This window comes from Chaetodon auriga, chromosome 21, assembly GCF_051107435.1.
Source record: "Chaetodon auriga isolate fChaAug3 chromosome 21, fChaAug3.hap1, whole genome shotgun sequence".
NCBI lineage: Eukaryota > Metazoa > Chordata > Actinopteri > Chaetodontiformes > Chaetodontidae > Chaetodon > Chaetodon auriga.
The window spans coordinates 15649570-15673553 of NC_135094.1; the positions used below are offsets into that span (position 1 = coordinate 15649570).

The 23984-nt window shown below is 42.5% G+C and overlaps 3 protein-coding genes across 6 annotated transcripts in view; 1 reads left to right on the forward strand and 2 right to left on the reverse strand.

Moving 5' to 3' along the window:
• Nucleotides 1-250: 250 nt before the first annotated feature.
• On the reverse strand, nucleotides 251-6427 carry LOC143340140 (copine-3-like). Of its 3 annotated transcripts, none has more exons than XM_076761776.1 (18): nucleotides 6200-6427; nucleotides 6033-6063; nucleotides 5531-5703; nucleotides 5196-5375; nucleotides 5038-5112; nucleotides 4490-4561; nucleotides 4284-4361; nucleotides 4114-4203; nucleotides 3386-3484; nucleotides 3186-3269; nucleotides 2993-3052; nucleotides 2724-2857; nucleotides 2515-2569; nucleotides 2191-2242; nucleotides 1956-2089; nucleotides 1621-1854; nucleotides 1320-1443; nucleotides 251-1127 (listed from the first exon to the last, which is right to left on the reverse strand). In XM_076761776.1, exons 3-17 carry the CDS (start codon nucleotides 5687-5689, stop codon nucleotides 1324-1326), a joined length of 1626 nt encoding a protein of 541 aa, XP_076617891.1. In that variant the 5' UTR covers nucleotides 5690-5703; nucleotides 6033-6063; nucleotides 6200-6427; the 3' UTR covers nucleotides 251-1127; nucleotides 1320-1323. The 3 variants fall into 3 exon arrangements, with proteins under 3 accessions (XP_076617891.1, XP_076617892.1, XP_076617894.1); XM_076761779.1 differs by having other exon boundaries at nucleotides 657-784; nucleotides 6200-6276; XM_076761777.1 differs by lacking the exons at nucleotides 6033-6063; nucleotides 6200-6427 and adding an exon at nucleotides 5953-6003.
• Nucleotides 6428-7221: 794 nt separating this feature from the next.
• Nucleotides 7222-11545, forward strand: rmdn1 (regulator of microtubule dynamics 1). Of its 2 annotated transcripts, XM_076761211.1 has the most exons (10): nucleotides 7222-7442; nucleotides 7948-8053; nucleotides 8187-8271; nucleotides 8640-8799; nucleotides 9079-9168; nucleotides 9252-9307; nucleotides 9936-10023; nucleotides 10196-10226; nucleotides 10406-10539; nucleotides 10620-11545. In XM_076761211.1, exons 1-10 carry the CDS (start codon nucleotides 7317-7319, stop codon nucleotides 10659-10661), a joined length of 918 nt encoding a protein of 305 aa, XP_076617326.1. In that variant the 5' UTR covers nucleotides 7222-7316; the 3' UTR covers nucleotides 10662-11545. The 2 variants fall into 2 exon arrangements, with proteins under 2 accessions (XP_076617326.1, XP_076617325.1); XM_076761210.1 differs by lacking the exons at nucleotides 9252-9307; nucleotides 9936-10023; nucleotides 10196-10226; nucleotides 10406-10539; nucleotides 10620-11545 and adding an exon at nucleotides 9357-9850.
• An 858-nt stretch (nucleotides 11546-12403) lies between these two features.
• Nucleotides 12404-23984, reverse strand: part of wwp1 (WW domain containing E3 ubiquitin protein ligase 1) — a 29931-nt gene continuing 18350 nt past the window's right edge. Inside the window, exons 12-25 of the mRNA XM_076761209.1 lie at nucleotides 23163-23217; nucleotides 22782-22866; nucleotides 20013-20141; nucleotides 19480-19552; nucleotides 19308-19379; nucleotides 19031-19119; nucleotides 18650-18809; nucleotides 18386-18519; nucleotides 17473-17613; nucleotides 17231-17351; nucleotides 16256-16360; nucleotides 15865-15961; nucleotides 15664-15736; nucleotides 12404-15397 (exon numbers count right to left, since the gene is read on the reverse strand). Of these exons, the coding sequence (XP_076617324.1) occupies nucleotides 15298-15397; nucleotides 15664-15736; nucleotides 15865-15961; nucleotides 16256-16360; nucleotides 17231-17351; nucleotides 17473-17613; nucleotides 18386-18519; nucleotides 18650-18809; nucleotides 19031-19119; nucleotides 19308-19379; nucleotides 19480-19552; nucleotides 20013-20141; nucleotides 22782-22866; nucleotides 23163-23217 (1434 nt within the window). The 3' untranslated portion in view covers nucleotides 12404-15297. The remainder of the gene's footprint in view (nucleotides 15398-15663; nucleotides 15737-15864; nucleotides 15962-16255; nucleotides 16361-17230; nucleotides 17352-17472; nucleotides 17614-18385; nucleotides 18520-18649; nucleotides 18810-19030; nucleotides 19120-19307; nucleotides 19380-19479; nucleotides 19553-20012; nucleotides 20142-22781; nucleotides 22867-23162; nucleotides 23218-23984) is intronic.

Consider the following 23984-nt stretch of genomic DNA (forward strand, 5'->3'; position numbering starts at 1 on the left):
TAGAACTAAATGCCGAGCCTCACCCCCATTCAAAAATCATGCCATTAATGTGTTTATTCATGTAGCGTAAAATCACATTTTATATAAGGGATCAGGACATGATCCACTTAGTGCCCCATTAGTTTAATTGAAATCTCGGGGTTTTCCTTCAGCTGTCTACATCCAGATCCACCTCCTTCGTTTCCGCATCCAACTTGACCCCCAACAGTCTTCTGGAAGCACCCAAAGACTATACACACACACACACTTTCAATGGTAGTACAAGTATGTTATTTTTATTGACAGTTTCATACAGTGTGTAACATATTTTGTTGGAAAGCTTATTGGACTCTGGTGCCACTCATGTCTATGAGTTCTCTTCGCCAGAGTAATACCACAGTAAGAGAAGAGGCAACATCTTTGTTGTCACAGTTCAGGCTCTGACAGATGCGAGAGACCAGATCTGACTCAAGCTGTTATCTCGTCACGGCAGGATGCAGCAGACACGTTCTCACTGATCTCCCACTTTACAAAAGCTCGACCTGGAATTACACTTTTACATTGCTCACACGCACTTCCCAAAAGCCCACAGTGTCTAGGCAAAGCTCAAACTTTATACTAAAATCAACATTATGCTCAAAATCACATCATCTTATACATGAATGAAACTTTGCTCCTGTGAACAGAAGCAACCAGGACCTGTGACAACTGCGTCTGAAAGAACAGTGTCACATCAGTCTGATGGTGGTGGTGACGCTGACACAACCTGTCCATTGCCTGAACACGACCTTTTGCCGCTGACTGCCTGGACAGACAAAAAAACACACCGCAAGCTATATGAACCCACTGCTTTCTCACATAAGATGCAAAGCTTGTCTGAGAAATAACAGTACCAACACTGAGAGACTGAGCAGGGTAACAGCAGACAAAAGGTCATGCAGGGAAAATACTGGGGAAAAAAATACAAAGAAATGACAAAGAAATACACAAAAAACAATGACATTTAATCAACAAAACCATGCAAACATGTCAAATGTAACATTTGTAGTGGACAGAGTATATTCTGATCGCTTTTATTGTGATTGCTTGGTTATCATGCACATACAAGCTATCATGTCTTTTGGTCACAGCAACTCTTCTTTTATGACCTGTGAGTCAAAACAAATTTAAAACATTACTGAAAATTATTCCAGTCACAGATTTGAGGTTAACTGTGTGTGTGTGTGTGTGTGTGTGTGTGTGTGTGTGTGTGTAAATATATATAACAGAAAATACAGACAGAGGGTGCAGGAGAAGCAGGTAAATAGCAAATATGAGGTATCTGAGTTCATTTAACCCACCTTTCTATGTCAGAGCAGAAACACTCAGTGTATTCGGCGGCTTCAGCTTGAAAGAATTGAAGAAGGAAGACACCTGATCAGGCAGCTCTGCCAGGACGCTCTGGGCAAGGGCCACGCTGTTTCCCTGAAGTGACAATGTTACAGTCATGAGAGTGAGTCTTAGCCGTGTTTAGGAGCATGATCGCTAACATTAAAGCAGCGGGCAGTGGGAGTTACTGTGAAGAAGAAAATTAACATAAAACTGAATTGTGAAATGTGTTATTTACACAGAGCAGCATTAAGGTATGGGCTTGTAGCTTACTTGGAAATCTCTGAAGGGCACAAACTGGACGATGTCTCTTGAGGCGACGTCACCGTTTGCCGAGCGCAGCAATTTGTCATCACTGTCAAGGAACTCCATTGCGCTGAAGTCTGCGCCGCCCACACCCACTATGATGATGGACATGGGTAGACGAGAGGCCTCTACAATAGCAGTGCGAGTCTGGTCCATGTCTGTGATCACTCCATCTGTGATGATGAGCAGCACAAAGTATTGCTGCAGATGGAGAGAGAAAACAGGTCGGACAACATCAGGCATACAGTTTGTTTCACATTCACATTGACTACTGAGTATTTGAACAAATTTAGGGTACTGACTGAGGCCACGTTCTGCCGGAGAGCTTGTCTGGCGAAGCAGCTGACATGCCTGATGATCGGGGAGAAGTTGGTAGGGCCCCAGAGCTTCAGCTGAGGTAGACACTGCTGGTAGGCACTCACCACACCCTCAATGCCTGTGACACACACACACACACACACACACACACACACACACCAGTGTAAGGCAGCACCAATGCAGCAGTACTAGAAAACAGCCAAACATGGTCTGACTTACCCTCGCAGAACGGATTTGTTGCATTGAAATTGACAGGAAACTCGTGGGAAACCTGTAAGAGTGGTTCATAGATAGATATGCATAGAAAACAAAGAAACCAGCCAGGTAACTGACAAAGTATATGGATAAAATCACTCTTGAGCTGGTAGCATAGCATCACATATTTTCAAAGACCTAATCCGGCTGTTTATCTGGTTTTGTGGCTCATACAGTCTGTGCAAGTGTGCACATTATCTCGTGCGGGAATCAATTAAATATATCCTCGTCAGTGAGCATCAAACCAGTTTGGAATTTAAGAAGTTAATGTGTGACAGGAATTCCTACCTGATAGGAGGGAGGGATCTGAGCTCCAAAACCAAACACAGGAAACATCTTGTTACTACACAGACAGACAGAAACAAATGAAGGATTAGCGTGACATTATTACCACTTATTAAAGAAGGAACATCAGTCAGTAGTGTGATGACTGCAAGCAAGACGGGCCTTACTTCCCTGACAAGATGCCGTCTCTGTTCATTTGGGTTGGAATTTACCTGTCATAGTCCTGGATGACATTACCCACTGCCCAGATGGCTGTCAGGTATTCATTGTAGCCTTCAGGGTTGATGTAGTGGAGGGACTGAGGAGTTCTGGGATCCCCGTTAGAGCCTGTGAAATCAATGGCAATCTGGCCCAAGTCAGACAGGATAGGGATCAAGATATGGGGAGCTGCTCAGTGACCAAATACAGTGACAATGTATTCTAATTATATGGTATAAGTATTGAAATAATATCATCTTTTCTTTGATATTTCCACACTCACAGTGAAGTTCAGCTGACAGCCGCCCATAATGTAATCCAGGAAGGTAAACTCCTTCACCAACTGAAAGGGTAAACGTGACAGTATGTCGTAACAATGTATGGTCATGACACAACCAGCAGCGACTGCGACATTTCTGACTCACTGAGAGAAAATATACTGAAATCAAGGCAGAGTGAAATCTCAAAATCACTACCTGGCATTGCTTGATGCAAATGACCCCAGAGTTCTTATAGTTTTTCTTCTTCAATTTTTTGGGGTTAACGCACTCAAACTCAGCCTGCAAGCGAGAACATGAGTCATATTCGTGGCAGCTGAAGTGAAAATAACAGGCCTTTTATTGGTAGAGACAGAATCAAACACACACACACACATGCAAACACACAAAAGCCTCACCGGACAAACGTGTGTTGCCACTTGCATCTCTGCGAGTGTGGCTTTAAAGCTCCCAATAAAGTCATGGGAGCCGTTGACATGGTGGTCATAACAGTAAACCTGAAGACAGACAAAGACGTTTCTTGCAGTGGGTGACAAAATAAAAGCTATTATGAGACAAGTTTTTCTACATTTTTGCAGATATGTGTCATTCAGAAGCAGTATTCATAAGTAACTGTTAAGACATGTTTGACAGGCAGTGTTCACTATCTGTGGTCAAGCAAGAAGCTTCATCATAACACTGGTTAAACACTACATTTAATTACAAAGGTCACACCTTTGCACAAATAATAAGTCCCATTTCACGCTGTTATCAGTGTAAAGGTACTAAATGCAATGACAGAAACTGAGTGAAAATAACATAAAAAAGGCACACCTTCACGTGGTGACGTCACAAATCGTGCATAAACACACACATCGCTTATCCAGCTGCGTTGCAAGCACCCCCTTGCTTTAAATTTGGGAGCATTGTAAGATGAAAAGAAAATGCAATTACAAGATGAATCATTAGTATGTTAGAGCAGCGTGGACGACAAGCTAATCTACCAAATAAAAAGGGGCAAAGAAATGTACAGTTTTCACACCTCAGAGCATTCTTCAGGGGGTGGGGGGCAGGCGGGGTTAATAGGCTGCATTTTACAGGCAATGTGAACTCAGATAAATAACTTAAATGGTTCAAGAAAAAATACCTGTATTGGCCTCTCCACATCTCCTCCACAGAGAGCTCTCAGTGAGACTCGGAAGGGCTTCCATATTGGATTTAGGTTGTTTTGTACCACCTGCATAAACAGGTAATGATGAGCCACGAGTTGATAATTGTATGCAGGCAGAGGAATGAGTTGTTGGTGAGCATCTGTACCTCCGTCCTGTGAGCCAGCTGCCATCCAGTCTCTGTCTGCTTGTAGAACTCCAGGAAAGGGTCAGACCACCACAAAAACTGAACAACCACATCCAATTAATAATTTACAGCACTTCAAGATATGTTGAGTGAATCACAAAGCAGTTAAAATGATAAAGAACCCAAATGTCACAAGCAACAACTTAAAATCAACTTAACATCGGTACCTTTTTGTCCAGCCTGCGGGCCGACACCTCAAAGTTTGCCACTCTGGTGTCCGTTATTTCTTCAGCGCGGATCTATTAAAAACACAAAGCATGTTTTCTGACCGAGCTGCGACCCTTTAAAGTTATATCATCCTGAGGAGAGAGAAGCCTTCAGTCAAAGGTCTCCATAACCAACATCAGGTACATTAATGCAGTGTGTCTAATTCTAGTTAGATGGTGGTATTCTGATTATCTGGCTGACACCACAGCGTGACTCCCTTCAAAAAACATCACTCAGATTCTGGATATCTGCTCACACCTCAAAATGAATGACAGTACTTCTTCTTTCTTGCTGTACTCTATAGTCCAGTCTCAAGCCTCAAATGAGCCTCTACAACGTTAACCTTATTCAAAAACTGTACATCCTTGTTCTGATCACATTACCACTCACAGAGGCATAGACTGAATGTCATGTTTTGTCCAGTGTATCTCTGTCCGTACTCTGTGTGCTTATTACTGTACTTCTATACATCTTTCACATATATATATACATATGAGAGTCGACTCACTGTGATGGTCCCACGACCTGCAGGCCTCTTGTTCTTCAGCAACAAAGATCGGGTCATCTGCTTGTTTGAAACAATCTGGACACAAGCACTGATGGTGTCACAAAAGGTGGAGGAACGACCAAAGTTTTCTTTACATAACAGTAAAAAGCGAAGCTCACCTGGCCCAGGGTACATTCAAGCTCCCCGAGAAAGTCATCATCACCCAGGTCGTAGGTGTCATTGTCAATATCATACACGCAAAACCTCAGCCTCTGCACCATCTCGAAATAGTAGTCGATGACAAACTTCTTGGCAAACTTTGGATTCAGGCAGTTCAGGATCATCTCTGTGCGCCCAAACTGATTGACAATACATAGATGAAAATATGTAACAGGCAACATCAAGTACTGCGCCAACAATATATGCATATACATCTGTATTAGATGCAAAGATTTTTTATAACTTGCTGATTCAAAATGAGGCTTTAACTCTCCTCCACTGACCGCATACAGACCTCATACCAGTGGGAGCCGGACGTGTTGATGTACAGGGCGCACAGAGGGTCAGACTTGGAGAAAACATCCATGTCCATGAGGTTCTCACAGGAGATGGTCAGCTCCACCTTGGTGGCCAAATGGGTGGCCCCTGGCCCAGGGGCCCCACCTGAGGCCATGGCAGCTTGTTGTACTAAAATGATCAAACAGATGAACCACAGATAATCTGCAAATTTACTCAAACACTGAACTCAAGTACAATTTTGAGGTATTTGTAATTCACTTAAATATTTCAACTTTCTGCTACTTTATACTTCTACTCCACAACCTTTCAAGGCAAATATATTTAATATTTGTACTTTTTGTTCTTCACGGACAGACGTAACTTTTTTTCTCTTACAGTATTTTTTACATTGTGGTATTGTTACTTCTAAACAAGTACTCTGAATAGTTCTCTCTCCGCTGGATGTGGTTAAAGTAGCTCCTGCCTCTGTTCTTTGATAAGATGATTCCAGATTGTACCTCAAACAAACCACAGCCGTGTGCGAGGAGCCTGTAGCAAGAGAAAAAACACTTAAAACTGCATAAAGACAATAAAATAAAGAAACACACAGCTTGGACTGAGACTTGATAGAATGTGAATAGATGAATAGATTATCGTCACACGGGCTAACGTCTGATTAGCTTACCGTTAATTACGGTCAGAGGCGCAAGTGGTGGCCGTTAGGTGGGTGTGGCGATGCTCGGAAAAACAAACCTTATGTCAAGACCTATACAAGCCTCCCTACAAACATAATATTTCTTTACATAAGTTGAAAGTTCACACAGACTTGGTTACCAGCTTAGTTGTTAAAAAACTTAAAACGTTTTCCTGCCTCTGGAGGCACATGAGGGCGTAACGTTTAGCTGACAAGAACAGCTGAGCAACCCAGGGGTGGAGCCCAACCTCCGCAGTGTCCAGCTAGCCAACTCCTTCTGCTCGCTTTAGTCGTTCAACTCGCCAGAAAAACTAATTTTCTCGACTTATTGATAACATTAAACCAACTTTTTGTGGGCCTCATATATTTGTACTGAAATTAAATTAACACTTTTTGTGGACACGCTGTACGTTACACTAACATTTGTGAAATTAAGGGGGAACTCTCGTGAGTTTTGCTTGTTTCCTATCGGCTGAATATGGAGAACAGACCTCTCCGGGGTGCATTTAAGAATACAAATTGTAGCAATTATTTAACTCTGAGAATTTAAGACGCTATGGTAGTTAATTAACATTAACACTTTGCTGTAACATGTATACTATTCTGTATCTATGTCCCTGTTGCTAACAGAGCTTACTTTATTCTTTTTTGCCTTCAAACCTATTTTTAGCCAATAAAACCCATTTCTCGTGTTAGCGTTGATTCAATTGCTCCTGTTTAAGAGTTTGTTCTGTTACATACACTGACGTGCGGTCTGCTTAAAAGGTTTAAAAGATTTTCTTCGTCACATATCTTAACAAAATGTAAAGTGAAATCTTGAGGTTGTGTTAAAACACTAGTATAAAAAAAATAAGAATGAGAAAATAGGAAAAAAATTAAAGACAAAAAATATAAATATATGTTAAATGAAACTACATGTGTCAGAATTTTGGGGCGACATATATAGTAGAATATAATTTATATGCGTTAGGTCCTAATAGCGCCTTTTAGCAACGTTTTGTGTTTGTGCTCTTGAATGCTCCCTGTGTGTGTAAGCAGACGGCCCCTAAAGTTGCGATATCGTCGTTCTTCAATTCCTGCTAAACAGAGAGTATGAACCACTGACACAATGGCTGGAGTGATGTTAACGGGAAGTGTGAGCAGGACTTTACTGTCAGTCTCTGGTGCCATCTTGATCAGAGGGACAAACCGGTGTTACAGGACAGCTATCAGAAGGACTGCAGCTGCTCTGACCGTAAATAACGATGCCTTGTATTCTTATTTTTCGGATGATGTGATTAACCTGCATGAACCTGCTAGAATCGTTTACTTTGAAATACTTGCAGATGTCAAAGTTCGTGAACGGACGCTTCGAAGAATAACTAATGATGCTTTATGGAGGTAAAAGGTCAGCGAGGCTTTAGTATTGCGGTCATACCGGCTTAGCTCTGCTGCAGCTTCGTACCGGCATGTAATCTGTCACCACCGTTTCAAAGTGACACAGGTTTGTTTTGCTAAGCATGATGACTGATTATAATTTCACTGAATTTAAGTAGAATTGATGAAAGCCTATCTAAACAGTCAAACGTTAACCCTCCAGTGAGTATGGTTGAGTGCACTCTGGTGCCTTCACAGCGTTTCTCTGATAGACTGAGGGCGATCCTTGGATATCACAGGCAGCAGACACGACTTCTAACTCTTGTTTTCACTGAAACACATTTTTCCTTGGATTTCTTCTTCATTGCATTTCTTGTGCACAGAGTGGAGGAGCTGCATTCCTCCTGGGGCTGCCTGCTCTGTCCTGTCTGGGCTATGAAGCTTATCGCAGGGTGCAGAGTTCAGCGGTGGTCCGGGCTTTACAAAAAGGTACTTGGCAAACTGTGCTTGATGGCAGATTTTGTTCCAGATTTTGGCACAAACAACACTTCAGCAACATGTCATTGGTAAACAAGAGCGTCAACCTCGCCTGCCTGAACTTGGTGTTTTTCTGTGTGTGCAGAGGAGGTGTTGGAGCAGGCTGACTACCTGTACAGCTGTGCAGAGACGGAGAAGCTGTACCAGCTGCTGCTGCAGTACAAAGACAGGTAACACTGCAGCCATAAGCAACTCTTCTCTGTTCTCACGTTTCATTTTCGCTCTCTTTCTTCTTCTGTTCTCTCTAAAAGGTATTGGAATGAACCTCATTTGGGTGTATTGTGTCATTTCTTTCTTTCTTTTTTTTTTTTTTTTATCCCTGCTTCTTGTTATTGTGCTGAGGGTTGAGTGCATTGCCCTCTGCCACAATTCCTTTTGTGATTTTACCACCAGAGGGCACCAAAGTTCTATTTTCTACACATAATGAGTTTAATTAGCAGACTGCATCTCCAATATGAGAGGTGGACAGAATCCATCCGCTTCATTTGACACATATACAGGATCTGTGCGAGTGACGTGTGCGTGTGTGTCCATCCAGTGATGATGCAGAGTTTCTGTGGAGGCTGGCCCGAGCGTCTCGTGACGTGTCCCTCCTGCCCAACATGGAGGCCGAACGCAAGAAGCAGCTGACGTATGAGGCCTTTGAATACGCAAAGAAGGCACTGGAGAGAGACAACAAGTGTTTTGCAGCACACAAAGTAAGACGGCGGTTTCACCGAGAGGACGCTCATGATTCACCTCCATCAGGCTCTCAGACAAATTTTTGTTTGTTTTCCACGACAGAATCACATCACTGGTCATGAGGTTTTAGACTTTAGGGCTTTTATCATAAGCATCAGTGACAACCACAGTAAAATAAACCAAGCGTTTGCATGTATTCGCACTTGCCAGTGCAGTTTCTTTAAAATGTGCATCACAAAAGGCACTGTGGTCCGATTTGAGCAAACTCTCAGCATTCTTCTCTCCTCCTAACACAGTGGTACGCCGTATGTCTCAGTGATGTTGGGGACTGGGAGGGAACCAAGGTAAAAATTGGAAATTCAGTCATCATCAGGGCCCATCTAGAGGTGAGAGGACATTTTGGTCAATGTTATATTGTCATCATATCACATTTATCTATATTCTGAAGTGAAGCCTGTGCTTTTTCCAGGAAGCCATCGAGCTCAATCCCAGGGATGCCACTTCCTTACATATTTTGGGTTACTGGTGAGTCTTTCTTACTGTGACAAACCTTTTTTTTTCTTTTTCAATACAGCTGCTCCAGGAGCATCTGAAAGTTCAGTACACATCAAGGGAAGTAATATATTTTGGAGGAATAAACTGTACTCGTCAGTGTTGTTGCATTTCCCCTTGTTGCCATCCAAATGGGAAGACATGTCGCTGCACACTGCTGTGGAATTTTGAACAAATGGCCAACAGTGTCCCCAGCAAAACATCCCCACACCATCACAGCTCCTCCTCCGCGCTTCACAGGGTTAACCCCACATGCAGACCGCATCTGTTCACCCTCTCAGTGTATCACAAAGACGCAGCGGTTGGAACCAAAAATTTCAAAACTCATCACACAGTCGCCTCCGAACAGTTGATGGCGAGGTGTGCCTGCTGCTTGAGCTCGTCAGCTGCCAGTTTCTGAGGCCTGTAACTGTAATGGACTTCTCCTGTGCAGCAGAGGGAACCCTTGGGCTTCGAATGAGAGCCAGTTTCATCAGAGCGTTGGATGATTTTTGTGACTGCACGTAGATTCAAACTGCTTGAAATGAGCTTTGCGCCTTAAAGTCACGATGGACTGTTGTTCCTCCGAAGCTTTGACTGGTAATGTGTGTGCCTCTCCTAGGTGCTTTGCGTTTGCTGAGCTGCCATGGTATCAGCGCAAGGTGGCGGCTATAATTTTTGCATCACCACCCACGTCCACATACGAGGAGGTGAGCACTCCATGTTCTGCACCACACTTCCTTTGTTTGCTTACTGCCTGCACACGGGCTGACTGTGACAGCAGCTCCAGGCTGAAATGACATCAGTCATTTGTCAACTTTTAATTTTGTCTCAGAGATTTTTACACATTTGGATGATGTCCTGCTTTTCTTCCTCTTCCAGGCTTTGGAATTCTTCCTGAAAGCTGAAGAAGGTAAAACACAGCATACAAATAAAGTCACGTAGGCAACTTATTAGAAAACTGCTGATCCCCCGTAGGCTGCAGATCAAATACTTAAAAAAAATCAAGACAGCACTGTGCTTGTAAATGTTTTCTTTCGAGGTTTAAAATGAATTCAACTCAGACACACATCTGTGTTTTCTTTTTCTCAGTCGATCCAAACTTCTACAGTAAAAACCTGCTCATGCTCGGGAAGACCTACATGGCCATGAATGACAAACAGAAAGCGCTGCTCTGGCTAACCAAAGCGAAAGAGTACCCCGCTCACACAGAGGAAGACAAAGAGGTACACACACCAAGAGTACCAGCTTTAGCTTTACTGAACCCCCTGATCCAGATGTAACATACACAACTGTCTCCCTGCAGGTCCACAAAGAGGCTGTTGACCTCCTGAAGAAGCTGGGATGAGGCTGTATAGGAACAGGATCCCTGTCGGGAGCTAACACGCAAATTAAAAGCTAATGTTTTATTTTTCTGATTTTGTAACTGTTAATACAGCAATGCTGTGAGTGGCCTTGAATGCAGAAATCACACAAGCCTTCAAGAGATAACAAGGCAAAGTCCAGTCATCCGAAACTGCAACATGTAACCTTTGACGCTGCAGTCTCTGTGCATCTGTCGCCACCTGAGCTCCTCTCACACTGACTGTCCTCTGACACCTGGCAGGGCTGCATATCTGAAAACACGTGAACATTTTTAATCACTTTTTAATCCAGGTGGGGAATTGTACCTGTAAGCTAATTCAAGCACTGGACTTTGAACTGGAAAGCAGGATTTTTTTTTTTCCAGATCTAAATGATGTCTAAATTGATGGCTTAACTAACAGGGACTCAGTGTTGGAGGTCCCTCAGAGCGGCTGCTATTAGCCTCCACATATTCACATCTGTTTCCTGTAATAAGGGGCAGCTATGGAGGGACTCGTTGCAGATATTGATTGGCATTTTCAGATATATGTGAAGACTCTCAGGGGTCCAGGTGGTTATTTAAAGAGGGTTTTTAATCGAGGGCAAGTGGGCTTGGTTGTAGGAAACGTTTCGCTTCACGGGCTTTCGTCAGTTCAACTGACTGGTAGGGGCTCCCTGGTGTTTAACCTCTATGGGGTTGTTATCACAGTCATTGATCCCTCCTGGTTCGTTAGTGCTCCTGGCTGTTGTGACGGCAGTCGTTGGAGTTAATGAGACCAATACTATTTTTTTGTTTTCATTCTTTTTGTGTCATTATTTCTGCCAATGGAGGGTCTGATTCTGTCCGTTGAATAAAAAGGAACAAAAATAAACTCTTTACCAAAATCACATTCATGAAAAAACAAATCCTGTTTTATTGTTATTTCAAAAATAGAAAAAGGCTGAAATGAAAATATGTGAAAAACATCTGGCTACACGGTGATACTGTTTTCTAATAAAGCATCAGTCAGGCATAAATAACCAACCGTTATCTGGCAAAATGAAACGTCAGCCTACCTGTCTGACTGTATACTGCAGTATTTCATGCTTTGAGACAGTTCAGCATTTTTTTTTTCATACCTATAGTTAACAGCCAGTGGATGGCACCCAGGAAGTGTGGTCGCTGTGTGCAGCTCATTTCTAAAAGTTCTTGATGGAAGGCCACAAGGGGCATAGCACACCTGCCACCATCAAATAAACGAGTTAGAAAATCCACTTCTAAAGGTCAGTCAGAAACCAGGCAGAAACTGCTGCAAATGTAATCAATCACACAATTAGAATGAGCTGTGTTTGTATCTGTGAGACCCAAACAGCAGAAAGGCTCTACCGCTGAAGGCCCTTCATGAGATTTCCATTTGAATTCTATAGCTGAGAGCACGCAGACGGCTGAGTCTGATTTGTATGTTCTCATTTAACAGCTGTAATTAGAGTCATACACACAGTGATTGAGCTTAAAATGAATTCAAACCAGCTGTTAAGATGGTCGGATACATTTATTAAATATGGTTCTTTCCACAGGCAAGATCCAATCCAAAAAAAAAAAAAAAAAAAAAAAAAAAAAGGATAAACCAAGAGCACATTATTTCATTTCTCTTTAAGAACAGAATAGAAATTGCCAACAGATTGTTGTGAATCCTGAGCAGAAAGGCCTCTCGTCCCCCGATAATCGCACAACAAAGAAAAATAAAGCGTGGTCATGGAGGGGGGGTTTATTCACGTATTTATTTGTATCTCATAAATCCATCTCTCTTCATTGAAATGGGTGAAAGCAGATTAAAAATGAATCTTCTATACACATCGTCTCCGGTAAAGGGGCGCTCTGTACAGTGTAGTTGGTGTTTACAGTGTGTATCTACACGCGATATGTTACAGTTTGGGCGCGTTTCAGGTGGCCTAGACCACAGCCAGCGCGGGCACGAGCCCCCTGCTGCACATGATAAACAGCAGCATGACTCCGCTCTGCTTCGAGGGCACACACCTGTCCAGGTGATACTTCTTGTTACTTGCTACGATGAAGGCGACCTGAAGCGTCCCATCTATCTCTGATAAGAACAAAGGCATCACAGATTTCCATCAATGGAGTGGCGGCTCTGTGTAATTAATTATAATATTTAAGTACTTTATTTACTTTCATTATCTTTATACAATGAATATTCACATACACAGTTGATTTTCTTTGATTACAGGTTTCTGTTCAAAAGGAAGCACAGAGTTATGCAGTGTTGACTTCTCTTGAGTCGGCTCCTTTTGCTACAGTAAATGTTTTTTCTTCATACTGTCGTCCCTCCTTCAGGCTCTTTCACAGGGACAAGCTGAACGCATGTTATATACACGACTGATAACTTGAGCAATCACAGGCTCCTCCTAGAGAGTCGAAAGCAGCTCGCCGCTGTTTGCAGTGGTCTGAAAAAAAGAAAACGCGACGCTGGAGAAAGCAAGGAGAGCGGCCTGCCACTGCCACGTTAAGACCGCTGACTGAAAGAATAAGCACCAGTTGTTGCCTCAGAACAATGGCTTTAGACGTGACATGATGGACAACAAAGCATGGCTTCTGAAGCGCTGAAGGAAAGAACGGACGAGGGGAAAGCAGGGGGGTGCAAAAACAGAAACACATACACCAATGCGATGCATCACACATTATTTGGTCTGTGGCACGTTAGTGTCCCATTAATGGATTCTTATCGTCTCATTTGTATGTGAATTAGGCTCAACTTTGCTGATTTATACACACGTCTTCATTAAACTAAGGCTATCGCATGTCAGCGTAAAACCTGAGGATGACACAGAGCGTGGTCTGAATAAATTGGATCACCTCAAGACAGTGGGCTCAGCACTGAGGCTTCAATTTAGACTATAGTCACACTGATGACTGGAGGCCGAACGCAGATACACACTGTATGTGTCAGAACAATACTGCACAGGTACAGACTTATGACCCAGTTAGTACTTTCAGGAGTCCAAATTTTCTCATGGACTACTCAGGCTCAGGCTGCTTTAGCGCTTATTTTCTTGTATTTGGCCAGTTGTCACTCTGTGCTGCCAGCATGCAATATCTCTACATGGTTGTATGTGCTGCTTTCAAGTCATTCAAGACATGAAATTTGATATTTTTCAGTCCTCTGAGCTCCTTTAAGATCACGGACCAAAGTAGGAAAAAAGCTTGAGGAACTTTGAAAGAGATTTTCTGCCATGATAGCAACAGTTCTGCAATAATACTTGGATTTTATGGAGCAGTGGCTTCATCAGTTAATAGCTGCTAAGAAGTAAGAAGCTGGCGACAGGTTACTTTCAGTACAGAGTGAATGTGCTTAAAGAAGTACATTCATGGATGGGACGTCCTTTGGACCTTATTACAACACAAGTTGGCCAAATATCATTTGCTGCTGTGATTTTTCCATAGTTGCCTATAAGTTAGGAGGTAAAGGAAATGTGATCTTCATGTTATCAGATGAGCATAATCATGTCTGGTGCTCTGTAAGTCACAGTGGCTTCACAGGACTGGAGACACTTTAAAGTCCGAGATCAAAATTCAGTGAGACAAAATCAGCCAAGCACACAAGAACCGGTGAGCCGCAGTCTGTTTTTTTGTCTTTTTTTTTTGTCGTTGTTTTGTCCTAAGTAATTTTCCACACAACTCAGTCTTTAAATGAAAACTGAGCATGTCGTCCTGGGTGTGTCCTACTTGCCAAATGAAGCAGAAGGCTGCAGTCTAGGCAGCTTGACACATTGTCTCTGGCTTCAACATCAGAACTATGCTCCTCAGACCCCACCACCACACGCACAACTCACTCCTTTACTTCAATTTTGAATATTTTCCTTGAGACACCTTGTTCCTTTTGATATAGTAACCTCCAGCAACTTCATGAGTGTCTTTTGTCCCCAACTTTTGTCTTTATCCAAACGGGAGGATCTGCTGATGCTTCTAACTCTGGGCTGGTCTCCAGATTCTCATTGAGGGAAAAACTGTAGGAGAGTTATTCTTCATCTGCTTCAGATCAGTCCATCCTGAACACTTTGCTTTTTTGATGATAATGGTATAAAAGAAAACAAAAAAAAAGCTCATTAAGAGACAGAGCATCCATGCTAAAATGTCTTTGCGTGTGTATGTGTGGTGGTGGAGGCTGGCCACAGCAGTCTTCTTGTCTTCAGAGGCAGCCATGCAAGCTGGGGAGGCGGGGGGGTTCAGGCACCAGACCCTAATACTACTGTTGCCTTTTAGAAGCTCTATAGAACTAGAGCTTTAAAAGAAGATTGCGCTTCAACTATAAAATCCTCTCAAAAACACTTTTAAGTCTCTTTTAAAAAGCCCGTCAGCAGTGGGGAGGAAATTAAAAAAATATCCATGATTTCTGTTTTTAAACAGTGGAGCAAAAATGCTGAAATGCTTGCATATTTCATGATGGGGTATTATATAATATATAAGGGCTGGGGGACAGGGTTGCGGCAAAAATGATGCTGCAAATTAAGATTTGGTTTAAAATGACAAAATAGCTTATATACATTGGTGGTTATCTTGTGCAATTTTTTTTTTTTAGTTTGTTTTTACTTGGCTGAATCAACAGCAATGGAGGAGGAAGAGAAATACAAGAGGACCCCTCCCTCTATTCTTGGCCAAATCCTTCTGTTTCCTCGATGGCAAAGAGCAGCTTCTCTTTCAGCTGTTCAAAGCTCTTGTAAGGAGGCAAGTCCAGACGGTTAAAACTGAAAAGACAAAGATGGCGGACCAAAGATCAGCATAGAGGCTCAGATGACTGGAGTGTGACAGAATGTTAGAACCATAGTTTTAAGGCATGTTATTAGTTACTTATTACTTTTAGTGTTTCTAGTGTTTTTTAGTATCTCTATCATTATTTATTTGAATCATAACTAACTATTCATTTTTTTAAACCCCTGTTAATTGCAATACAATGGAACAACATCTGGGCAAAACTCTAAATGAGAGTACTGAGGTTGAGCCCTCCACTCACCACGTGTGGCTCCGAGGAAGCCATGTGTCTTTTCCCACCTTCTCAATGCAGAACTTCTGGGGCCCGTTGCTTCCTGCGATGCAAAAGACGAGGGGTCAGAAGATTGTAAAAGAGGATCATGCATGTGTGCAGTATGCACCTGCAGCTCTAGGAGTCTGAATGATCAGGTGATAAATGTTCCTCGTTGTGTTTGTCACTGACCCATCAGCTCAGCGAAGCCGCCCAGAGGAAGCCTGCAGGTTCCAGTGACAAACTGCATGAGCCGCAGTCGCACTTCGTTGTCCACCTCTTTCACCAGCTGCAGGGGAGGAAGTGACAGACAGACAGACAGACACACACACACACACACACACACCCATCAGCGACCACACACTACTGACTAGACAGACCAGATGACAGGTCAAATCATATCAACATGAACTCAAAGAAAACGTTGCCTTTCTGTGTAACACTGCATCAGTAATGTGCAATGCCTCGTGGAATGCATGGGATATTCTGCTCCTCTCCATTATAAACAGTAGAGGGTGTGTGTGTGTGCGTGTGTGCGTGTGTGTGTGTGTGTGTGTGTGTGCGTGTGTGCGTGCGACTGTACCTGCCAGAACCAAATGATCTGTTTGCTGTTCCTTGTGTAGTGACGATACACTGTGTTCCTCTGCCAGTCCTGCAGGTCCACTTCCTGCATGCCACACAGCATCACCTGGATCACACACACACACACACACACACACACACACACACACACACACACACACACACACACACACACACACGCGAGTGAGACAGGGCAAGTGAACAGGGGTAGAGGGATGGATCCGTCAGGGTTGTTGGGGTTGCAGGTTTGTTAATTCCCAGAAAATTTTAAAGGGAAGTTATGCTCAGCAATTTGGGGAATATTGCACAACTGCAATCTAAATATTGTTTCTTTCAATGATTAACATTTCTCAGGGGAAAATACACAAAAAGCAATAATAGGTCTTCTGGCATGTTTTTGTTAACCGTATCCAAACAGATCTTTCGTCAGTATCCCATTAAGCAGGAATTCAGTGAAACTACAACCCTCTGCATGCATGGTGCGTTCTCCCAACACATGTGCAGCCCACACTGCTGCTAACTCTACTGCGCTGTCTGAGCCAAAGGACGACAAGCTTTCAAAACTGTATGATATTCCTCGAGTGAATATATTTTCTATTTCTTTATGATCTTTCAGTTAAGCAGCAGATAGTAGCTTACAGTACACAATTTAGAACCTGTTACCATCATCTGCTAGTTTTTGCTAGCTAGGTGTTACTGTAAGGAATGTAGCTTAAAGTTAAACTCAACTAAACTGTGGATTGTTTCATCTTTGTCTGCTTATGATATGGTAAAAGGTTTGTTTATATCTGAATATGACATGGTAAATACAGTCAGAGCAAATAACACTCACATTTCCATTTTATTTCCATTATTTCCCAGATAGTATGATGGGTTAAAAGCTCTGTGAAGCAGGGTAGGTTACTGGGATTAAAACAAATGATTAGGAAAGACCAGAGCATGTCACTGCACTGCCAGCATCAGGCATGCCGCTCACCTCAAGCTCCTTTTCATCAAAGTACTGGAGCCACTGAAGTGGAACCACCTCGTTAAAGCCGTCCAGGAAAGCTTTGGTCTGACCTTCCACCCCACGTGAGAACCTCCACTCGGCCATTAGACTGCGAGGCAGACAGCAAAAATGTACTTTGTAAGTTTCAAAAGTAATGAGGTATCCACTCAAAATGATAGTGAGAGGTCACGTATTGTTGCTGTCATGGTACAGCAGTGGGTGTACTGAACCTGATATACTCCTCCTTGTTCTCCTCAGTGACTAGAACATTGGCACCATCAGGTTTGAGGTCATGAGAAGTGATCTTCCCAAGGATCTCCATGTCTACTGAGAAGTACATCTCCAGACCACACTCTTCAATGTTGTTGTCCCTGTGGAGAGATTAGATTGTGTTGCTATCACAGCATAATCGAAGGCGAACAGCTCATTGATGCAAATGGAAGTGAATAATTCATTCAAGATACTCATGTTTCATGTTAACATAAAATCAAAAGGCCATAAATTCAGATGTCCAAGTGCAAGTGAATGCAGCAAGAGATGATGCTCAAGGAAGTTGAAAACGTGAGAGGGAGATGTGGGAAAGACAGAGGATCCGAGACAGATTTCATCCCATTAAAACAACAAACAAACAAACAGCCTTGCCACAGTGTGGTGTCAGGAGCCGCGAGGGGACACAGTGCTGGTAACAGAACCATTTTATTGGGCAGAAGCCCTGTTGTCTTTCAGCCCGGGCAGCTTTGTGTGCAGCCTCCCCAGCATGACGCACACAATGACCGGTCTAAGGCTTTTCCCCCTGCTAAATGTGTGTGTGTGGGGTTGTCCTCTTTCACGAGTCCAAATATGACGGCAGATAATTAGTGCCAGGGCTGTTTTGTTGAAGCACAGATTAAATGTGAATAAAACCAAATATTCAGTGGGGTTTACAAGTGTCTCTGGATTGTATCAATCAACATCTCTGTATTTCTGCAGACAAACATGTCCAAATGTGCAATCAGTTTTGGAAGCACAGCATACAAAATCACTCACATAAATCACTCGCTTCAAGCCCAAAACAAAAAGCCAATTCATACTCGAGTCCATGTGAACGTTTGTGCCAAACAGGCCCAAACACCCCAGCTCATGTCGATTGAAGACACAAATTACCTGATCCATATAAGTGAGTTGTAGAACTCCGGGTCAATGGACTCCAGGTCTTTGAGTATTAGCTTCTTGTTCAACATGCGTTTATAGAAAGGCAGAGAGAAGCCTGTGTCGATGAACTTGCCGTGGAAAAGTGCCTGCAGCAAGGGATAAATAAAAAGAGACATTTACAGTGCTGGTCGATCTGAAAACATGGCACACGAAACAGCCTCAGGTGTTAATGTTAGCAGGACTGTCTGCATGTGTGTGGGCAGCATCTGAACTTGCCATTGCAATGAAGCGGCCTATGAAGCAGAAGTAGGAGAGGTGGTCTGGGTTGATGGCCGAGGCCGGGTTGATCTGCAGGCAGTAGTTGCTCTTGCCGGCATACTCAAACAGACAGTACATGGGGTTCAGCACTTCATGGGACAACAAGAAGAACCACTCTCTGCAAAGTGACGTGAGACAAAGGCAAGGAGCGAGGACAAAGGGGACAGAGTGAATGAATTAGAGGGGAAATGAGGGAGGAAATGAAAGGAGGAAAAGATGGAAGACGAGAGAAGAGAGAGAGGGGAGACAAGAGGTACACATGATTGATTACTGCTTATATTTGACAAAAAGATAGTTTGCTCTAAAGAGTTATGGAAATATATATACTGCTTGTATTACCTCGCCAAGCCACCATAGTCTAGACCCTCCTCGCCTCTGAAGATGACATAGAGTCTCCTCCTCAAGTCATAAGGCTTCAGGGCCATAATCTAACAAACAGAGAAAACAAACAGGACATGAGCTAAACAACAGCAACACATGCACAGCTGGCATAAATGCTTTTGTATGTACGGCAGAGAAAAACTCTGAAATAAACCATGCACTCGAAATTCATTACTGTACGTCCTGTGTGACATTAGTTTGAACTGGAGCTGGACAGTGGTACAAGGACTCTTACTTGCTGGAAAGAGTCTTCAAACAACGTCTGTCTGGAGACCGTGATCTTCACATGGCTTGGGAGAGCATTGGACTGAGGAAACACGGAATGCATTTGAAGGGAAAAATAAGATCTGCATGAGTGACTGAGAGCAAGAAACAGAGTGATGGATTACGAACAAGAGAACACCTACCTGGCACAAGTAGCGGAAATGGGCGAGCTTCCATCGGAAGCTGCGCTCATAAGCAATCTGAGGGCCTTTGGTGCTGAGGAGAACAAAAAGGAAAAACTTGATGGGGATTAATTCAATCTTTATCACGTAATAAAATAAATGTTCCTCATGTTAAATATGCTCTGGCATTCAATGAAGTTAATCTTTGGAAACATTTCCTGGCTCTCTGAGAACATTTACCACATTCCCTGAATTTCCGGTCTTAAATACAGTACAGGCCTTTTAGTTACACCAGTGGGAGACATCCTTTTCTGAATCAACACATGCTGTATTTGTCTTTACCTGACATGAGCTGTATGTACATTGGATGAATTAAAGGAACAAATAACTCCACATCTGGTTCAAGTTAACATTCCCCTAAACTAGGCATAATCTCCCACGGCTGCAGCTCTTCAGGCTGCTCACAAAACTGAAGCCTCTGGTATGTTTTCTGGTAACATGTAATGTAATACAGCACACATGAATGAGTAAATCATTTCAAAAATTGTTCTTACACAGAGGACTTTCCAGTGCGGGGATCGCTGAAAGTGGTGGTTCGGGTGTTGTGATCCACAAAGTAGCGAACTCCTTCCCTTGTGTACCGGATCTCCCAACCTTCAGGCAGAGGATCCTCATTCTGTAGCCTGGATGTACAGGGACCAATTATATACGTGGAGTGATAAATGTGGGAAATGAAAGCGACGTTGAAGGATAAGACCTGAATCCAAAACACCCGGACCTTTGAAATATTACGCAACAGACTTGTGTTTATCATACTATAGCTGCTGTGAAATCCACAAAGACCAGTGACATTTATGTTTGGAATACAATCAGGGAAATGTGTGAAAATCATGTTAACATTTCTGTAAATAGTCACTGTGGGTGGACCCAAAACAATTCAATGGATTGCTGAACAAGCTTTATCTTCTAATGGTATTTCAGTATATCAGTTATTGCCTTTTGCAGATCGGTTTCCACTCTTTTCCACAGATCATTTTCCAGGACTTTCCGGAACATTTTTAAAGATGATCTAGCTGGTACGGCAGGCAGGTATCGTGTCGTGCACCAATATGTTCCTCACTGTGGAAGTCTGATTTAGATGTTTTAATATCTCCTCTGCCTTGTATTAATATCGTCACTGCATCTTTATTTTGTATAGTCCCCCATCACTGTATTGTATTTAGAAAACCCTTTGTGCTCTTTGTTTGGCAAATGCTATGTAAATGTAATTCATCATTAGCACTATTAGTTATCAATTCATAACCTGAATCCCTTTTGTCTTAGGAATTACATAAATCATTGCTGCCTGAACTCAAACAACTGAAGAGCCTGAACATCACGCACTAAGAGCAGCCTACAATTTAACCTACTGACAAAGCCAGACTGAACTTTACGTACTGAAATGAAAGTTAGAGTTCGCCTGGACTATGAACTGCCACTGACTCTTATCACATCATTCTTTAGCCTCTTTACTCATAATATTTAGTGGAGTGTCTCAAAGGGCTAATAAAACCCACTCTGGGCAACACTTCAAATATTTCATGTTATGGCCCATTTGACTTTAACAACATCACTGCAGCTTTGTATTTGTAGAGAAATTGCTAGCAAATTAAAAAAAATCATTGCTCTCCAGTATTCAGCCAGCGGGCAAAACAAGCTAGCAAGAACGTCAACTTTAACAACTGAACCAAACTACTAACATCATTCAACTGTTTAAAACAAGCAGAGAAGAAAGCGATGTTAATCTGTAAAACCACTAAAAACTTCAACAATGATGGAATTTAGATTACTCAGTTGTAACGTCTTCCAACCTGCATGTGCTACCATGTGACGTGACTTGGGTGTGTGTTGACAGTGTTTCCACAACATAATCCAGAGCAACCCATTCAAAATACTCTTGTCCATAAACTACTGTTCAACAACAACAACAACAACAACAACAGAAGATTTTCCAGGACATTTTCTCATCTTTCTTTCCATGGGTCTTCCATGTCTGGAAAATTGCTCAACTGCTTTCCAGGACATGTGGGAACCCTGTAACAGATTGTTCTTTCCCTGTAGATCTTAACCTGCTGTACATTGTGCTAGAGCACTGGTTCAAGAAAGCAGTCTCTGAATACTGCAGTCATGTAACTGGACGTTCAGACCCTGAACTTCAGGGTCAGGTAATGATATCAGGCTTAAACCCTGATATTGATTTCAATCTGCTTCTCGACTGATTTACTTTCCAACCAAAAAAACAAAGAGGTACTGTGAAAGAAAATCTTATGATCTCAAAGCGCAGAGAATCTGGAGCCCAAAGGAGTTCTATCTGTCTTGTCCTTGCAGATTAATTGTTACCGCACATCATGCCGTCACAGGGCATTTTTGGTATTCTGTTGAGAAAGAATAACGACTCCTCTAGGAATTCATCTCAGCTTCCTTCAAGCAAGGTCAGAAAAAGCAGATGTTACCTCCCCTCCAGTCTAAATTCAACAAACTCTACCACAGCTGCAGCCTCAGAATTTCTCCACTGATATTTATTCAACTTCATCAAATGAGATCGATTTTAGAGTTATGCCAAAGTTCCCTAGAGGATTTTCAGCTCGGTGTCTAAGCTTGGGTGTCCCCAAGTGACTTTTCTACAAAGCAGACACAGATTTCAGCCAATAGAGCATACATCACAGAATATAATTTGCGTACCTTCTGGGGAAGCTCACTAGTGGAAATGGGGCAAAATCTTCTATTTTGGCACACCAGTTTGAGTGACAGGAGACAAGGCGGGTAAAATCACTGATAGACCATCCAACCTACTTCTCCCCTCTAGTCACTCTATATAAACCTGTGAGAGAAATGCCAGTCTCCTCACACATATGTGCACAGGATTATACAGATGTACTGCATATGTTAAGACTTTCTGTGTATATGTATATATAATACTGCTCATTACAGTTTTATTGCATATACTGCACCTTTTTACATGTTTGAGTGTTTTGCTAATGTTGCTCACAGCCCTTTGAGGCATGCTTTGCGATATGGGCGACATCAAGCTTAGGTTTGGCTTGACTTTAAAGAGAACTTACTGTGGTGCAGCAAAGAAAAAAAGTGACCTTTCCCATTAAATAATATCTTCCGCAATCCTGAATTATATATCATAATATATCATCCTGTTTAATTCCATAAGTTAGCCATCTTTCAACACTCATAAAGGCTTCTTACAATATATCTTTTGCTTTTCATGCGTTTCAAATATCTGGAAAAGTTTCCACTTTTTTCTATTGTGGTTTTTCTGGCACTGAGCTCACCCTTGGGTTCGGGGATCTTCCCACTGCGTTGTCTTGGTGTTATGGTTGACAAAGTACACTCGGTCATTGGAGTCCACACGCCTCTCTAAAGTTGATAAAAACACAGACAGGACATGGATGGGCAGTCAGCACCACAGTGTGGCTACAGGTTATCACCAGTGCTGACTCAGAATAATCTTGACACAACTTAACCGCATCATAAAATACTTCTGTATTAAACAAAACAATTTTCACATGAAAATCGCCACCATGGTTAACATTTCTGTGTTTTACTTCCGAACAAGATCTGCTGATGTCACTCTGTTTTCCATTTAAAATATGGTACAGACTGACACCAAGGGAAAGCATGTGCAGTATTAAGAAGACAGAATGTGAACTCACCCCAACCAGGAGGTAGCGGGCCAAGAGGATCGTTCTCAGCAGACATCATGGATGCCTGAAACCGAGGGATGCACACACAGACGTCCATTTAGAAAACACAAGCAGGATACTTGTCTGGTCAGAAATATTCCAAATATGCAGGATATTAAAAAACATAAAAAGAATATTCCACAAAAGGGAGCAAGGAAACGGGAAATGTTCCAAAGTTTAGCTATATTGCTAACAGGAGGGCCTCTGTGGCAAGTTACTGCTCAATACTTGCCAGCTGTCTGTCTTTTGATTTGTATTGTGAGGTAATCCTCATCAGTGAAGATGACATCACTGCGGAGATCAAAGACTCAGGACCCTCACAAAGATAACCAGATTATCAGAGGCTGGGGTGGGCATATTTTAAATTCTGACAAGGTAAAGTTCTCACCTCCAGGTTATGTGGGGTGAGTGGAGTATTGAGTGAGATGGGTGGTAAAACAAACACACCCACAGACAGGGACGAGGAAACGGGTGGAAAGGACACAAGTTTCCGGTTTCATAATTTGTAGCCGCCGCGGGCTGTGATCGCTAAGATCATCATCATGATGATGACAAGTTTGATAACGACGTGTTCACTCATGCCAATGAGGACAGGAAAAACATATCCTGGGGTGCAAAAATAACAACATAGATATGTCGTTTTATTCTATACTTACAGTAAGGCTACTCATTTTCAGAGCAGGCTGCAGTGTTATCGATTTCTGTCCTGCCTTTTTACCAACTTGAAACTTGCTTGAGTTCAGTATCACACAAAGTGTCATTTCAACGTTCACATTATGTGCAGTGGTAATA

Excerpts from the sequence above, each read along its gene's own strand:
- LOC143340140 (XM_076761776.1), bottom strand. The coding sequence starts at position 5,689 with ATGGCCTCAGGTGGGGCCCCTGGGCCAGGGGCCACCCATTTGGCCACC. Across the intron at positions 4,362-4,489 it reads CCCGCAGGCTGGACAAAAAG|TTTTTGTGGTGGTCTGACCC; the intron begins GTACCGATGTTA and ends GTGGTTGTTCAG. Across the intron at positions 3,485-4,113 it reads ATGTGGAGAGGCCAATACAG|GTTTACTGTTATGACCACCA; the intron begins GTATTTTTTCTT and ends GTCTGTCTTCAG.
- rmdn1 (XM_076761210.1), top strand. The coding sequence starts at position 7,317 with ATGGCTGGAGTGATGTTAACGGGAAGTGTGAGCAGGACTTTACTGTCA. Across the intron at positions 7,443-7,947 it reads GGACTGCAGCTGCTCTGACC|AGTGGAGGAGCTGCATTCCT; the intron begins GTAAATAACGAT and ends TCTTGTGCACAG. Across the intron at positions 9,169-9,356 it reads TCATCAGGGCCCATCTAGAG|CTGCTCCAGGAGCATCTGAA; the intron begins GTGAGAGGACAT and ends TTTTCAATACAG.